Genomic DNA, 18,485 nt, shown 5'->3' on the forward strand with positions numbered 1-18,485 from the left:
TGATCCGTTTTGTCGACATTGTGTTTAAAAGTGTGGTCATCAGAATAAATTGCTCCCATATTTATTGGTTATATATCACACAATAGCTTTTGCATTTTAATTGGGCCATCAAGGGAGGAAAAAGTCCAGATTGGTATCAAATATATGACCTTGGCTAGGAGGACCTTGTCTAGGTCCTCCTAGACTCTAGGTAGGAGGACCTTGGCAAGGAGGACATGTCCAACTTATTGAATTACTCAACATCACCTGACGGTCACGCATGCCTCAGGGTCAAACTTTTTCTTACAGTCAGTGGTGGAAAAAGTACTCTTTCTTTTTTTTAACTAAAGTAAAAGTATCAATTCTGCAATACAGTTACAAGTAAAAGTCCGGAATAAAAATATTACTTGAGTAAAAGTACAAAGGTATTGGTATCAAAATGTACTTAGAGTACCAAACGTAGAAAGTACTCATTATGGACAAGGTCCCATTTCACAAGCTTTCAAATGTTTAAAATGCATACAAATCCTTTGAAAATAGCAGATCAACAAGCTCACAATGACGCATTGTGAGCTTGTAGATTGGCTATTTTCAAATGGCCGAAATGTATATAGGGCTGAAGTGGTTAATGTATGTTTTGTAATAATAATCAAAATCTACATAGTAAACTAGTAACTAAAGTAGTTTACAAATAGTTGTAGTGGAGTAAAAGTATAATGTTTGCCTCTGAGATGTGGTGGAGTAGAAGTAAAAGTATTGCAAATTGGAAAAACTCAAGTAAAGTAAAAAGCTTACTCAAAATTGTACTTAAGTGCAGTACTTGAGTAAATAAATGTACTTAGTTACTTTACACCACTGCTTACAGCAGGGTCTTCAACAGGGGGTCCGGGACCCCTTGGGGGTCCTCAGAGCTACTATAGGGGGGCCGCCAAATCTTTGTGTGATAGGATTTTTTTTTTTTTACATTAACCACTTGAATCCTAGAATTCCTTTTCTGAGGGGAACATTAGCCAAAAATAGCAGATCTACAAGCTCTCAACGTGAGACGTTAGAGAGCTTGTAGATCGGCTATTTTTGGCAAAGAGGCTATAGGTGTAGAGGGAAAAAAGAGCAGACTAAGTAAAAAAAACAACTTTTTATACGATATAGAGTAGGGGGTCCCTGCTTCATCTCTCTCTCAACTAGGGGGTCCTTGGCCTGAAAACGTTGAAGACCCCTGGCTTACATTAAGGTTATGTTTGTGTAGCAAATATATTTGAATAATGTATTCCCTGAAGGTATGGCCCTCATGGACACATTCTCTAAATGCTGTGAAAGACTCTTGATTGATTTCACAATATGATGGTTTATGGTTACACAATCATAACACATTATTGATCCATCCTGCATATTTTGGCATACATATTTATATCACACGTATGCGCGCGCGCACAAACACACACACACACACACACACACACACACACACACACACACACACACACACACACACACACACACACACACACACACACACACACACACACACACACACACACACACACACACACACACACACCGCCTGCTGGCTTGCACAGTAATAGCACTTTAGGGAGAAATAACTTTGAAAGGTAGCAGTCAAATGATCTTTCTGATTAATTTGACTCAGTGAAGAACTGTATTATTGTATCATTGGGTTAAATGAATGTTCAACTTTACAAATCCTACAGCATCCTAAACAGGCTTAAGAAAGGTTGATGATAAATGGATTACAAATCAGTGAGTATCATTGCAGTAGGAGGATAAGAACCTCTCAGGATATTAGTGGTGGAATAATTACTAAAATGTTTTACTTAAGTATCAATACTGCAATGTAGCCTACTCTGTTACAAGTAAAAGTCCGTAATTCTAAATGTACTTGAATAAAAATACAAAGGTATTGGTATCAAAATGTACTTAAAGTACCGAAGTTAAAAAAAAGTACTCATTATGCAGAATGTCCTATTTTACAAGTATTCAAATGTATAAAATACAAACACCTTTTGAAAATAGCAGATCTACAAGCCACACAATGTGTCATATTGCAGATCAGCTATTTTCAAATGGCCGAAATGTAGGCCTATATAGGGCTGAAGTGGTTAATGTATGTTTAGTAATAATCAAAATCTACAAAGTAACTAGCAACTAAAGTTTTCAAATAATTGTAGTTGAGTAAAAGTAGAGATGTAGTGGAGTAGAAGTAAAAGTATTGATAATTAGAAATACTCCACTAAAGTAAAAACACCTCAACATTGTACTTAAGTACAATACTTGAGTAAATGTTCTTTGTTACTTTACACACTGCAGGAGAGTGTAAAGTTCCATTGCACTAGAAATCTCCTCTGAACTTAGCAGTGATGTCATTTATTGTGCCATAATGCCATCTGGTGGTCACACATGACAATGACATGTCCAACAACGTCTTCAATAAATAAATAGCATTTAAAGCCGACATCTTGTCTCTGAATTTATTGTCTAAAAACTGGAACATATGACTCATTATCAGAAGGGGTCAAAATGCTTTGAAACAATATACTGGGGCCATTACATAAAGTTACACACTGGCACTTTATACACTTTTAAACCATATTGTATAGATGAGAGAGAGATGAAGCAGGGACCCCCACCACATATTGTATAGATAAGATAGATTAGTAAGCAGGGACCCCACTACATATTGTATAAAATTGCTATTTTTGAATAGCCAAGGTATAAATGGATAAAGTGGTTCAAATCATTGTGACGCTGTATTAACACATTTTGCTGGGGGACCCCCTGGAACCCCTCCAAGGACCCCTGGGGGTCCCCAGACCCCACCTTGAAAACTTTGAAGTTCCTTTCAAAGCTAGGTCTCAATATTCAGCCTTAATAATATTGACCTACTTTCAACTCGGTTTCAGCTCAACCCAGCTGATGGCTGCCCACAAGAGGGCGAGGAGCAGTTGCGGGGTTAGGGGTCTTGCTCAAGGACACTTTCGACCACATTGCTGGAATCGAACCTGGATCAACTGGTGACTGCAGCAGGCTCTCTCACCATGCAGCTAGGTCGCCCCCTGGTGGTTTTTTCTTTGTTTGTTTGCATACACATCTTTGCTATTTTTACTGATACATATCTTGAATTAATGGTAATAATACATAATGTTAAGCAAAATAAAATAATAGCCTATTAAAATAAATAAATGTTGCTATCACACAAGTCACCCCATGAATTCAATTCTCCATGGGGTGACTGGAATTCATGGATATTTTTTAGTTTTTGTCTCATTCCTAAGCCAACAATTTGATGACCGGCAGCGGTTCTGGTAGGAGACACAAAGAGTCTCCTTTGTGTCTCCTACCGGAACCGCTGCCTACCAGTCCGCTGGTCATCGAACTTGTTGGTTTAGGAAGTGACAAAAACAAAAAGAATATCCATGAAGTCAAGTCTCCATGGGGTGAGTAATCCATAGAATTTTTTTGGGGTGAACTATCCCTTTAACAACTGGGCCTGTACAAAACAGAGCAGTCACACAGCAGAGTCAAGATGCCCCGGCCGTGATAGGACCCCAGATGTACTCCAATGTTGCTAGACTAGTGGTGTAAAGTAACGAAGTATATTTACTCAAGAATTCTTACTTCACTGGAGTATTTCCCATTTTAAATACATTTTCTTCTACTCCACTACATCTCAGAGGCAAATATTGTACTTTTACTCCACTATAATTATTTGACAGCTTTAGTTACTAGTTACTTTAGATTTAGATTATTATTACAAAATATACATTAACCACTTCAGCCCTATATACATTTCAGCCATTTGAAAATAGCCGATCTACAAGCTCACAATGTGTCGCGATGCGACACATTGTGAGCTTCTAGATCTGCTATTTTCAAAAGATTTGTATCCATTTTGAACTTTGAACATTGTGCAGAAGTCTTCCACTCTGTCGAAACAATTCTCTTTGCTACAAGTGTACCAAGCATATGAGTCTGTCTGTATGGTAGAGTATGTTAATACAATATAACTTATACAATCTGTATGGTAGAGTATGTTAATACAGTATAATTTATACAATCTGTATGGTAGAGTATGTTAATACAATATAACTTATATAATTGCGGTGGTTGTATTTTGTCTCCCTGCTCTTCTATTGAGACATTTGGATTGTGTCAAAGGTCATGTCTCACCTAGACACAGGATCATCTGACACTAATTTGTGTGCAAAATATTTATGATTTTTTTTACATATTCCCTGCCAGTTTAAAGACCTTTTAAACTCCCGGCAGCCATCGCGGACGCCATCTTGAAAATGATGCCTTTCCACAAGTTAGATTTTCCTAGATTTCTAGTATGTTATTTAGCTTACCCAATAGTAACAGAATCCATTGAAGAATCGTTTCTACCCATCATTCTCCCCTTCTCTGCTCTCTTTCTCCTTTCCCGGTTTTAGATGGGGGTGCCTTGCTTCGGACCCCAGGCCAAATACTTATGGTTGTGAACCCCCTTGGAGCCCTCTCATGGCCATGCCCCCACCTCCGCCCTCTCCTCTCCCTCCCAATGCCCTCCCCTCTCCCTCCATCCTCACCTTTTCATCCCTCACCCCTTTATCCTTCACTAAAACTTTCATCCTTCAATCCCCTCCTCTCCTTTCACACTTGCCACTCGTCCTCTTCCTCCCCCCTTCGTCCATTGTATCCCTCACCCCTTCTCCCCCGTACGGACAGCTGTACTTGAAGAAGCTCTGATAACATTGAATCCCCATATTTTGACAAACATAAAAAAGGGTCTGCATAGGGTCAGGTACTCATGTAGTCAAAACTATTTCACTGTTAATAAATACTAATGATCAAGCTCAGCTCAGCTAAAAATAAAAACGCACAAAAAAAGAAAAGAAAAACACATTCATCGAGCATCGTGTTATGCAGTTTAAGAACAATAGCATTTAAACTAATGCTAGGAACTCCAACAATCAATAATGCAGCCTGTAAATGGCTGGTAAAACAAAGGGAGAGGGGGGAAAAGTATGGATATACAATGTACTGCAACCGTGGAACAGTTCAGTCCAGGAGTGTCTATAGCAGTGGATCTCAAACTGTTATCATGTCAAGGACGCCCCAAAAATGATGTATTTGGCTGCGGACCCCCATCTCAAAAATATTTTGTACCAGGGATTTTTCAAAAATAGCAGATCTACAAGCTCATAGAGCGGCACTCAGTGCCACACTATGACCTTTTGGTACAAATATGTTGGTAAACAATTATTTGTTTACCAACATTGAGACTGGACGCACAGGTGATTGTTTCATGCAATCAATTCCCAACATATTGTTTCGGGGTTTCGCTGGTTTCAGTACATTCAACCTCCTCTTGTGTGTTGCCTAGTGAGGGGCGTCCTAGCGAGGCATGACAGAATGGGTTTCATTTGGTGCCGGCCTGCGCGCGCATACTGGTTCTTATCAGTGTGACGTCGTCTGTTCTAGGGGGGTCTATAGCCAAAGTATAAAATATGGATAAAGTGGTTAAAATGATTGACTCTATATTAACACATTTTGCTGGGGACCCCCTGGTACCCCCCCCAGGACCCCTTGGGGTCTCTGGACCCCACTTTGAGAACCAATGGTCTATAGGATAGCATGGTTGGGTCTCTTTGGAGGAGGTGGGGGGCACGAGTCTGGGTCTGGCGGGCGTTTCCGTTTCTGTGTTTGCATTCCCTGGGGACAGCGGTCCAAAAACTCCAAGAGCATGTCCTTTGTGACGGGATGCTGGATGCTGTTACACACGGCCATGGCCGTGACATAGGAGTTGGGGAAACTCTTGTCCGTCCTCTGTCTCATGAAGACCCAGGTGTTGTTTCTGAAGGTGCACTCGATGATCTTGTTGTCGTACTGTTTCAGCTCCCTGGAGTACTTCATCTGTGCGAGGGGCATGTTATATCTGCCCACGTACAGCAAGCCCACCGTCTGCGGGAGCAGGCCTTCTCCTCCCACTTTGGTGATCTTGAGGCGAAAGTCTACCGAGTTCTGACTAGGGGGCTTCCATTTCAGGATGTCGTCACACATCCCGGGTTTGTATCTGCCGCAGGGCTGGAAGATGAGCCCGTCCACTTTGTGGCTGACCTGGGACAGGAAGCTGCCTCCCAGGAGATTGCGCGACTCGTGAATGTCATAGAAGTCCTTCTTTCGGACGCTGAACGGCTCCTTGGTTTTGTCGATTTTTCCCGTCTTCATCTTCTCCATCCGGGGATAAATGATCTCGTTGTTAATGCATGACAGTCGGGTATTGAAATCACACTGGCCAACGGGCTGCCCGTTGAATTTGACGATGTCGTAGATCAGGTAGCGGGGGATGGGCTGGCCGCCCACTTTATCGATGACCATCTCCCCGTCCAGTAAGGTGTTGGATAGGTGGACACATGGATCCTGGCTGAACGGGAACTCAAGGTCGGCTACGTGGAAGATCGTGTTGTCTCTGTCGACCATGTACACTTCATTGTTCCCGGCGATCAACATCATGTAGCGTGTGCCATCGGCTTTCCAGCTGGCCTTGTATGGTTTCTGCTCCAGAAAATGCAAGTTCCTCCGGTCCATGGACACAGGCTGAGCACCGGGAAAACCAGACTTCTCCCATTCGGTGAACTGCTGACATGTGCTCTGAATCTCCCCCAGTTTGGGTTGAGCGGTGACCTGTGTGACACCCTCCACTGTGATACCTTCGAGGAACACTGCACCCAGCTTCAACTTCTCTCTCCTCCGTTTGCCTCCACCGCTGGGCACTGAACCGTAGGAACCCGGTTCGATCTCCTGGCCAATCACGTTTCCGTCCTCGTTCTGGTCATCGTTGTCATCGTCAAAGCACCACTCGGGCAGCGCAGGGGCAGGGGGCACGTCTGCCACATCGCCATAGCGTCGGAACAGCTCCTTAAGGTAGTCACCCTTGTAGATCCCTGGGGCACGGGACTGGGCAAAGCCAGCTACAGCTGCCTCAACGCTCCAGTCCATCTTCTCTACCAGGTACGCGCACACCAGAAAACCGGTCCGATTGAAGCCATGCGTACAGTGGACACCAATTAATTCCATGGGATTCTTCTCCAGAAAGTCTTCACACATCCCGATGAACTTCTCAGTGGTCTCCGATGAGGGACACTCCCCATGTCCTTTACACTGAAGTTTCACATATTTGATGCCTTCCTTGTCAATGTCATTGCAGTCATAAAAGCGAGTAGTATTTGTCAAGTCGACGAGCAGGCCCATTTGCACTTTAAGGCTTTTTAAATAGTTTGACAGCATGCTTGGATGGAACCGATTGTCTTCTGGGACTTTGTCATCATAATCGGGCCCCAGCATAGTCTTCATTGGCAGGAATCTACCTGCTACAGGCTGCCCTTTTCTGGGACAATTCCTCCACCGAGGGGGAGGTCTAGCGTTTGACATTATTGTTCAGAAGGTTCCTTTCACGTACTGAAATATTACGTGAACTACAACTTCACCCAATAGCCCTTCTGGACATCAGAGTATCCCGACCGTCCCTGTTGGCGTGCAAAGAGCAGCGAGGATCAGTGTATCTGTGGCCTGTCCATGACAGTAGTGTGCTGTTTAAACACCTTGGAACATCTTATATAAACTGACAAGCTCTCACTGTGTCTGACATCACTCAAGCACAAACAAACTGCCAGTTTGTTTGCGCGGATGTTGCCATTGGCAACGGTTTATGTTTCTGCTGCTCTGACATCATCCGAATCTGTGTCTCATTGAGAAAAGAACTGCAGTCAGGGGTATATATAAACTGAATGTTTGATGATTTAATGTCCTTGAGCTTCATGGATTACAGTCACATACTGAGGAGGTGTTTGTGAATACTACTTGATGTAATGTCCCCAACAACCGCAGGGGATACAATGATGTCATATTGATGATGATGCATCAGTCATCTCCATATATGGGAAAGTGTTTCAACCAATCAGCTTAAGAGAGTTGGGGGTGGGTGAAGCTGTGCTGTGTGACACAGCGTGGTTTGTCAAAAGTTTCTAAACAAAATAGACCCTGACAAAGCAAGCACCACATGAATGTAGACCGCTGGCTAGAAGACATGCCAAAGAAGAAGAAGAGTGATCTCAGCCGAGCTGAGCTGATGATGATGACCGTCGCTGATATCATCAAGCAACTGGCTGAAGCCCACGAGGAGGGAAAGGACATCGACCTCAACAAAGTCAAGACAAAGACCTCGGCCAAATATGGCCTTTCAGAGCAACCTCGCCTGGTGGACATCATCGCCGCCGTCCCACAGCGTTACCGTCGCGCTCTGGTGCCTAAACTGAAGGCCAAGCCCATCCGTACCGCTAGTGGGATAGCTGTCGTCGCCGTGATGTGCAAACCCCATCGCTGTCCACACATCAGCTTCACAGGGAACATCTGCGTCTATTGTCCCGGCGGTCCCGACTCAGACTTTGAGTATTCCACACAGTCGTATACCGGCTATGAGCCGACCTCCATGAGGGCCATCAGAGCTCGCTATGACCCCTACCTTCAGACCAGACACAGGGTGGAGCAGCTGAAACAGCTGGGTCACAGCGTGGACAAGGTGGAGTTCATCGTGATGGGAGGGACCTTCATGGCTCTGTCTGAGGAGTACAGAGACTTCTTCATCAGGAACCTCCACGACGCCCTTTCCGGACACACCTCCAACAACGTGGCCGAGGCCGTCCGGTACTCGGAGCGTAGCAACACCAAGTGCGTGGGCATCACCATCGAGACGCGGCCCGACTACAGCCTCAAACGACACCTCAGCGATATGCTGGAATACGGATGCACCCGGCTGGAGATCGGCGTCCAGAGCGTCTATGAGGACGTGGCCCGCGACACCAACAGGGGCCACACGGTGCGAGCGGTGAGCGAGTCCTTCCACTTGGCAAAGGATGCCGGTTTCAAGGTGGTTTCCCACATGATGCCAGACTTGCCCAACGTCGGCATGGAGAGAGACGTGGAGCAGTTCATCGAGTTCTTTGAGAACCCGGCCTTCAGGCCCGACGGTCTGAAGCTGTACCCGACGCTGGTGATCCGCGGCACGGGTCTATACGAGCTGTGGAAGACGGGCCGTTACAAGAGCTACACGCCGAGCGATTTGGTGGACCTGGTGGCACGCGTCCTGGCCCTGGTGCCTCCCTGGACACGCGTCTACCGCGTACAGAGGGACATCCCCATGCCCCTGGTGAGCTCCGGTGTGGAGCACGGGAACCTCAGAGAGTTGGCCCTGGCCAGGATGATGGACATGGGCTCTGAGTGTCGCGATGTGCGAACCAGAGAGGTGGGCATCCAGGAAATTCACCACAAAGTGAGACCTAACCAGGTGGAGCTGGTCCGTAGGGACTATGTGGCGAACGGTGGGTGGGAGACATTCCTGTCGTACGAGGACCCAGAGCAGGACATCCTGATTGGCCTGCTGCGGCTGCGGCGCTGCTCGCCCCAGTCGTTTCGTCCGGAGCTAAAAGGGGGCGTGTCCATCGTGCGCGAACTGCACGTGTACGGCAGCGTGGTCCCCGTCAGCGGCCGAGACCCCAGCAAGTTCCAGCACCAGGGCTTTGGTACGCTGCTGATGGAGGAAGCAGAGAGAGTTTCCAGGGAGGAGCATGGTTCTGGGAAACTGGCCGTCATCTCAGGGGTAGGAACAAGGAACTATTACAGGAGGCTGGGCTATGAGCTAGAGGGGCCATATATGGTGAAGGACCTCTATTGACCTGGAATGGACTGAGCCTCGACTACCCCTGTAGTGTTATAATATAAATAAATATAAATATCATAACGCTTTTTGTATCTGGACAATACATGCACAAAAATAATGTATTTATTAGGAGGACATGATTTTTGAGCAGCATATAGTGTATATTATTGGAACATTTATTGTTTCATGTATGTATTTACTTAGGTAGCTAGTTAGTTAGGTGTTTTAATACATTAAAACATTAGAGTAGCCAATTGTTTTACAACTTTCTTTCTCCCAATTTAGTTTTTATGCAAATGAATCCTCTCCACTCATTTATGTGTTGCCACTGTTGTTACCTGATATGTTCAATGGTCATAGGTTGGGTATTTGTACCCCCCCCCATCCAGTCATTACACTGGCCCGGGGCGCAGTCATTGCAACGAGAGAAGAAAGAGAAAAAGAGAAAGACATAGTAGACTAGGACAGACAAAGTAGACAAAGAACTGAGTAACACTGTCAGTCAGTCACAATAGGAGGGAGTAGAAACTAAACACACACTAGCATACACTATTATGCTGCTCAAAAAGCACGTCCTCCTGATATACAAAGACCAGCTCAATGGCCTTTAGAGTGTTCGCCCTGAACACTCAACAACAAACAACAACAACTGAACTGAACTGAATCATTTTCATCACATTTTGCTCTGATTTGTAACCCGTAAAAGCAAATATTGTACCGTAAACACCTCAGTTCACGATCCAAACTTTGGAAGATTACACAGAGTAAGTATTGAGGCTGGCATCATCTTTCAGTTCCCATTTCACCGGCACTGGAAGCTATAAACCAGTGGTCCTCAACCAGTGGTCTGGGGCCCTGAGGGGGTTCCAGGTGGTCCCCAGCTAAATGATGGAGAGTTGGTAACCAAATGGACGCTTGTAGATCTTTTACTCTTGAGAGTGTAAAATTTTACGCTCTCAAGAGTTAAATTAAGAGAGTTAAATTATTATTGTTATTGTTAAACATCTGCATTACATCTGCATTACTTAAACGTTTGCATGTCATCTCCCCTGTTGTACCAACATCAATACAGCATAGAATTGTGGACAAAATAACAAAATATTCTATTTTTTTGGGGTCTGAGAGTCTAAATCTCATCAAACGGTGGTTCTGTGGCTGAAATATGGGTTGAAAACCACTGCTATAAACAATTTAAGGTCATTTGAACACATTTCACGCATTTAAAACTGGCCAGAGGAAATTTAAGAGGCCTAATCCAAAAAATAGGGATGTGACACGTGCCCCCTGCTAAAGCCTATAGCTTATCATAAACCTCATGTCCAAAACTGTTACTTTTCAGGATTCAAATTCAATTAGTGTAACCGGTTGCATCCTTGTGTTGCAATCAGCTGCAGCTGTTGAGGCCGTGCTCAAGTGGACGGACGGACGGACGGACGGACGGACACACACGGTCAAATGTAGGAGTGGTTGGCACCACTCAAAAATAGCAAAAGTAGCAGATTTACAAGCTTGAAACGCGGCGCGAAGCGAGCCGATGTTTTGAGCTTGTGTGACGCTGGTATGATCAAGTAGGACGTTAATTTACGATAAAACACAAAAAGTTAAAATATGGAGATAAGAGGTTTCTGCAACGTTATACTTTGTTGCATTACTCACGCTCACCAAAAACAGCCAAAAGATTCATAAGAAGAAAAAATGTGAACGACAAACGACAACGCATATATTTGGCTTTAGCATGTCTGTACCAGAGCCACCAAGAGGTGACAGACCGAAACCACCATCATGTGGCTTTAACCTATATTGCAATTGTGAGTGTCACACCAATAAGTATGAAGTATTATAGACAACCAGTACCACTACAAATAACTGGGACAATTAAGTACTGGTGGTGAATGACTGTCTAGTGACATACACAACACCAACCCCAAAAATACTAATCTTACCAATTAAAAATAAATAAATAAATATAAACCTAAATATAAAAAATGTTTGTTTGAGGCCTGGAACTGAACCGGCCTCTCTAATCATGCAGCCAGGGTTGCCAGATCATGCTGATTATAATTTCCCCACAAGATTTTATTTGAAAATAGCAGATCTACAAGCTCACAGCGCGTCGCATCGCGACGCGCTGTGAGCTTGTAGATCGGCTATTTTCAAATAGCTGATGTACATGTTAAAGTACTCGTGTGGCCCATAGTCGCTTCTTTGGGGCTGGTTTTCCTAGACCTGGTTGCTTGTTTCTCTCACAGAATCTGGCAACACTGCATGCAGCTACGGCCTGACGGATAATGTAGGAAGCACAGTCGGGCGGGAAACCTCATCTATGTCCAAAACTGTTACCGATCAGGATTCAAATTCAAAAACATTAAAAGTAGATCAAAAGTACTGTTGATACTTTTGTGTGACACTGTAGTATGATCAAGTGGAGCATCAATTTACAAAAAAACACAAAAAGTTAAAATATGGAGGTTTCTGCCCGACAACAACGATATACATTCGCTCATTGGGATCAACCTATAGCCGGAGAAATAGTAGTGAAACCCCTGGAACCACCTGCACCCCTGGGAGTCCCCACTCTGCTACACCACCATTGTGTGTTACAGTTAAAGCACAAGCAGCCTCATATATAAATTAATTCAATAATGCCACTTCAACTACATATCCACATCAAATGTCCACATAAACATCAACTGTGGAACAGCATAATAAACTGTCACTGTCCACCACATTTCCCATTGTACGGGCTTCAAAAGCATAGCAAGTTGTGGAACAGTAGCCTGTAGATGTGTAGGAGAGAAAGGGATATCTATTCTACTTGCACTGTCGTTTAAAAGTCGTTTGAAGGGTATGCAGAACAGTGGGCGTTTGAAAAGACCGGACACTTTTTCCCGGGAAAACTGGGCACTTGAGAATTGGTTGTGTGGCTGGGTTTCTGGGCTGCCCTGCACTTCTGACTAGTCTGATTCCAAATACATAGAACCACCATGGAAACAAGTCCCCAGGACTTTTTGTGTTATCCTTTTAGTCTTAATGTCTGACTGTACATGTACTCTTTTACATTTCTGACTAATAAAGTATTCAATCAATCAATCAATCAATCAATCAATCAATCAATCAATCAATAAATTGACTGTCCTGTGCTCCTCTACGCCTTGTCTGTCTGAGTGTTGCTGAAGCAACAGCTGCTGTTTCTTGCATTGTTTTCGCCTTAACGCTTAATGCCGTCATGAATTGCTACATGTCAGTCATCTCCAAATTTGTATAAAACATTATGTGAAAAAGTTAAATATTTCAAAAACTAAAACAAGAAAAAAAAGTTGTTTACATCTCTGATTCATTCATTAGAACAACTTCTCGGGCAGCAGTCAAGCTTAATCACCTTGTCATGAACAAAGTGTGTCAGAATGTGGTAACTCGTGAATTTTATTTGCTTGGACACGACTGAAAATACTTTACCTTTCTAAAGTTTAAACATTAGCTTTCTAGCAATTCTGACCTCATATCTACGGCTCACTTTATTATTGCCTCAAACATGAAACAAAATAAAAAATTAAACAAACAATTAACAAAAACACAAAGGCCTCCACCCTTGCGGTACCTTTCCTCTCCCACTCCCAGTTCTTTCATGTTTCCTCTTCCATAAACTGTCCGCGTTCCTTTGCCCCCAAAAGCATCTCTGTTCTTCGTTAATTCCCGATGGAGATCAACTGGGCATAGAGGTGTCTATAGGCTCTATGCACAGCAGCCATTTTTGGAGAGAAATTGGGCCTCTTCTTACTTCCTTCACAGGTGTTACCAATGATACTAATGAAGGCTCTGTTCCATTCTGGTCAAACAGAGTCAGGGTGCTGATATTGTGCATGTTGGCTCACTAGAAACACTAGTGGGTCTCAAAGTGTGGTCCAGGGACCCTCATGGTTCCTTGAGGGGGTGTAACTCTGAGAGTGTACAAATGGAACCAAATGGACCCTCCCGGGTCCATTTGGTTCCATTTGTACACTCTCAGAGTTATGGGTGTCCTTGAAATAAAGTGGACCCTCCACAAATGGACCCTCCCGGGTTCATTTGGTTCCATTTGTACACTCTCAGAGTTATGGGGGTCCTTGAAATAAAAAGGGTTGAGAACCACTAAATGGAACAGATCCTTAATTAGTATCATTGGTAACACCTGTGAAGGAACCAATTTCTGTCCAATATATGGCTGCTGTGCATAGAGCCTATTCCCAGAGATCTAGTTTGCAGCCACGTCTAACCTGGTGTAGTTCAGTTGGTTGGTAGTGATTCTCCACACTGGGGTATCACTGAGCACTTTGTTATGCTTTTTTTCCCCATCTGAATGAATGGAGCCTTTTTAAAGAGTGGCAATCTCCTCGTCTTATCCCTTTCTTCTGTTCCATCGCCCGGAACTTGTTATCTACCGTTTGTCACACATTTCCTTTGAGTGAGCTCGCTGTCGTTCTCGTGTATTCTGTCCTTTTTACTGGCCTTGCTGTTTTCTTTTTCTTTTTTCTTTTTCTTTTTCTTTTCATGGCTGCCAGTTCCCACCTGATGTCGTGCGGGAGCTCCGACTGCTCCAGACCGTACTCGATGACCGCCAGCTTGCACAGCATCTTGAGACTAGGCCGTAGGTCTAAGATGTACAGGTGATCTTCTGGATCGTGCGTGTATCCTCCGAAGAGGATGATGCAGTCTCCCACCATGCAGCAGCACATTCCAGACCTCCAGCACAGTGCTTTCCCCTTGGGCTCGACCTTCTTCCAGGAGAAGGTCTCCGGGTTGAATTTCCACAGATCGTTGATGTTACGGTTCTTGATGAAGTCGTAGCCACCAAATATATATAGCTCTCCGTTGTAGGCAAAGGCTGAATGGCCTTCGCGTTTTTCCGGAAGAAGATCTGCAGAAGGTGTGCTCAGCCAGCAGTCGGTCTCCGTGTCAAACACTCTGATATTGTTCTCGATCTGGTCCTCGTCCGCTTGGCCGCCGAACACAAACATCTTTGTCCCGATGATGGTGGCAGAATGATTCGACGAAACGGTCGCCGGAGTGCCTCTGGTGTTAATCAAAGACCAGACCATCGTGGCCGCGTCCAACTTGTGGATGTCGTTGATGCATTCGGTCAGCTGCCGTCCTCCGAAGATGTACATGACCTTCTCCAAGACACAGGCCGAGTGGTCGCACCTCGCTTCCGGAACGCTTCCCGAGATACTGGGCTTGAACCATTTGTGGGCGCCGACGTCAAATGCATAAAGTGCGTTGCAGGTGTCCCCCCAGATGGTGTACACGTAGCCCACCTCCTCTATCTCGATGTTCACCAGTCCGCCCCAGATGTAGATGATGTCTTCTATCAGCACAGCCGTGTGGCCCACACACATGGAGGGAACCTCGAGGCCACAGTCCCCCCAGGTTATCACCGGGGATAACTTGGTCCAGCGCAGGGACACTGTGTTGAAGACACAGTGCACGTCGTTCTGACCCACATTGTACATGTCAGACTGCCTGTAGCAGTACCCGCCGAAGGAGTACACCTTGTGCCCCACTGCCACAGCAGCATGATTGATTCTCCGTGCTCCTCTCAGACACACATGCCAGAAAAACATTTGGTTGAAAGAGATTGGTTGAGTCTTTTAAAAAGATGGAAGTCTCCTGGTGCGCAACTGGCTCTTATATTGATACGGCGGCACAAATGTCCCGCAAAGCTTGGCCAATATGTGGAGCCGATGGGTTGGTTTAGCATTTGAAAAATGTGGGGTCTTACACGTACGCACACACACACACACACACACACACACACACACACACACACACACACACACACACACACACACACGCACACACAGAGGGGCAAACACATACGTAATCTCCATGCCCAGCCTTCAGCCTGGTGAAGGCTATCAGCCCATTCAGTGGTTTAACGTTTTAATTTCAGTTTGGTATGCATTAGGCCAGGTTGAGAACAGTGTAGATCCATTGATATACAAAAAATATAATAAAAGATATTAACTTGCTCTTGTGTAAATTCTACACAAAACAATTCTACGGCAAGCATTTAAGCCCTGCCCATACTTGGTTGTACAATGGCAGCACACAAAAAAGTGAAAATAGCCCATCTACAAGCTCACAATGCGTCATATTGCGATGCAAAAAAAAAAAAAAAGATTATTTAACTGAAGTTGCTCTAAGAGCAGAACTACTGCCATTAATTCTGCTTTTGACTGTTTGTCTCAGAGGCACTTACCCTAATGTTTCCCATTTTTGGGCGGAGAAACATGTGGCATTCCATGTTTGCATGATCCTGCAGCCTCTCCAACTTCCAATTGGCTAAAGCAGTGGTGTTTGGTGGATATAGCACTGCATCAAATATGTTTTATTAGTGTCAAACAGAAGGAGAAAGCACTGCCTGGGTTCAGTGGCTTCCTCAGGTGCTCTTCAGTGAAACAGGTAGGTATATTTATAAACCCCCCAAAGTTGGTTCCTGTGGCACTCCGTCTTTGTCTTCAGGTGAAAAAATGATGTTTATTGCTGAGCAAGGCAACACAACACAGAAGGACTAACGCCATTCAACACTTGGACCTTCAAAGCGTTGAAGCTGAAGACGGAATGCCTCAGTATTCTTCTCCCTAGACAGTCTGCACCACAAGCAGACAGACTACAGTATATGTTTTACTGACCATAAAGGTGACCTCTCGATCAAGTCATCAAGTCAAACCAGTCATTGGCCGTGTCTATGAACCAGGCAGTGGTTAAGGCCTCATTTGGCAGATGCTGACCAGCATGCGGATGGCACTTGCACTGCTGTGTGAAAACACTTAACATGCAGGTAGAACCTTGAAGCAGAGAACATAATTGTAAGTATGGAAAATACTGCACACACCCATGACTCTGTCTGTATCCACCTGGGCATTGTACGTCATAGAAAGACAAGACACTTTCAGTGTTTAATTCACTCAAGGTGTAAGATTTACTAAGCCATTTGCACCTAATTTTGGACACTGTATGCACATAAACATTAATCATTGAATTTAAGATGCAAAGCAGTTGCCTTTGTACGTGAATATGACCAGAAGTGTTTTCAGTATACCAAACATTAAATGTGTGTCGTTAGTGCAACATACTTTCATTTTATCAAAGCTGTTAGCTGTTGATATGGCTCTTGCAGTCAGACCAGGCACAAGTTTTTCCGAAGTGTCAGCCTGCACAGATATCTTGCCTACCACATGTAGGGAGAAGAGGAGGTCTGGTCTGGCCACGGTGTGACCGACGACAGCGGCAGTAGGAAACTGTCTGAGTTGCGAGAGAGAGCCCGAGGCGTCCCTTTTATTTGGGCGTGGAGTTTTCCACTGGCGAATGAATGCCTTGATATGAGTCTGTGCCTCTGTCACAGCACCTGATAGGTGAACAATACTGTGGCATAAAATTTCAGTCATTGTCCATCACTGTCATAGTGCACGGCACATGTCAAATATCACACACAGTAATCAATAAAACACAGCATGCATAATCAAAATCACAGCAAACTATAAAACTCACAATATAATTCTGTAACACTTGTCATTAAACCAGTGCCGCTTTAGACTCCACGGGGGCTCTACGCATGATACGGGACACATGCACGCGCGCAGCGCGCGTGCATGTGTCCCTCGTGCATGTGTCCCTCACCCACGCGCGCGTTACTTTTTTGGTTACTTTATTTCGGTTTTAGTGTGCTGGGCAGCCTGCGCTGATGTGAACGCAGCAATGCACGTTATTTTCTGCTCAAGGGAGGGGGCGGAGAGGGGGCCTCTTTGATCGGCGGGTAGGCGGGGCCCCACGCAACCTGCGTAGTGTGCGTGTAGGGAGAAGCGGCCCTGCATTAAACTAAATGTCATTATTCACTGACATGAACTCAAATTCAAAACTTAATTTCATTTTGAGGTTTCAATCTCAAACTGCTATGGGATTTCTGAAATCTCACTACAAATGTTTGCAAATTGTAACTCAAGAGAGCCCAAGAGAAAGAAGCAGTGGCAGTCAGAAGCGTGATTATGTTACTACATTACTTATTTCTAACCTAAAAATGTTTCCAGATACCTTATAAAAGTGTACCGTATAACCTAATCTTAAATGATATTCAAGCCAGACTAACCCCAACTTACTCCTGATATATTATGAAATGACTCTATTCTAATCTGTCTCCTGCATTTAGCGAGTGCATGCTTGCAGGCTACTTGTCACGGTCCGCTCCTCGCACCCTGACATTACTGCAACCATGGGCTATATATATAGCAACAAAGACACTCAAATGTACTCAATAAAGCCAATTCATTGCTGATTATAATTTTAGGATTATACGCTCATCAACATATTTCTATACTTACTTCAGTAATCAAACACTCATTTATTACTATGAACTACTTAAATTCACTGTCTATTCAATCGTATGGTTGGTGTCTCAAACACCCCTATTTTGGTTGGGTATGGAAATAATCGGCATAACCTCAGAAACAAAGACTAAGAAAGAAGGATACACGAAACAATATTTTAAAACATTAATGATTTGTATATTGTTGCAACAAGAGGCTTACATGTACAATACAATGCAATGCAACTGGAATCTGTCCCACCAACGGCTTTTCACATGGCCATACACCCTATGTTTAACACATTTTAACACCTTCTGTATTTGACAACAACACATGCAGTCACGTGACACTAAGGGCAGGTACACACTGCAAGACATTAGGTCCGATATTGCTGTCGCCGACATTTTTTGGCGCTCGCCGACAAAACCTCCCGACCTGACGCAGATCGGCCTTTG

At 44.4% G+C, this 18,485-nt stretch overlaps 3 protein-coding genes across 3 annotated transcripts; 1 reads left to right on the forward strand and 2 right to left on the reverse strand.

The window, feature by feature from the left end:
* Positions 1-5,598: 5,598 nt before the first annotated feature.
* LOC311048657 (mRNA-capping enzyme-like) lies at positions 5,599-7,407 on the reverse strand (the record flags this gene model as incomplete). The annotated part of the gene is made up of 1 exon (XM_084061918.1): positions 5,599-7,407. One exon carries the CDS (start codon positions 7,405-7,407, stop codon positions 5,599-5,601), a length of 1,809 nt encoding a protein of 602 aa, XP_083918044.1.
* A 655-nt stretch (positions 7,408-8,062) lies between these two features.
* LOC311048658 (elongator complex protein 3-like) lies at positions 8,063-9,706 on the forward strand (the record flags this gene model as incomplete). Its single annotated transcript, XM_084061919.1, has 1 exon — positions 8,063-9,706. One exon carries the CDS (start codon positions 8,063-8,065, stop codon positions 9,704-9,706), a length of 1,644 nt encoding a protein of 547 aa, XP_083918045.1.
* A 4,409-nt stretch (positions 9,707-14,115) lies between these two features.
* LOC311048660 (kelch domain-containing protein 3-like) lies at positions 14,116-15,288 on the reverse strand (the record flags this gene model as incomplete). Its single annotated transcript, XM_084061921.1, has 1 exon — positions 14,116-15,288. The coding sequence occupies one exon, from the start codon at positions 15,286-15,288 to the stop codon at positions 14,116-14,118; it is 1,173 nt and encodes a 390-aa protein (XP_083918047.1).
* Positions 15,289-18,485: the final 3,197 nt, after the last annotated feature.

The sequence above is a fragment of the Gymnoscopelus microlampas genome, assembly GCF_963454915.1.
Source record: "Gymnoscopelus microlampas genome assembly, chromosome: 7".
NCBI lineage: Eukaryota > Metazoa > Chordata > Actinopteri > Myctophiformes > Myctophidae > Gymnoscopelus > Gymnoscopelus microlampas.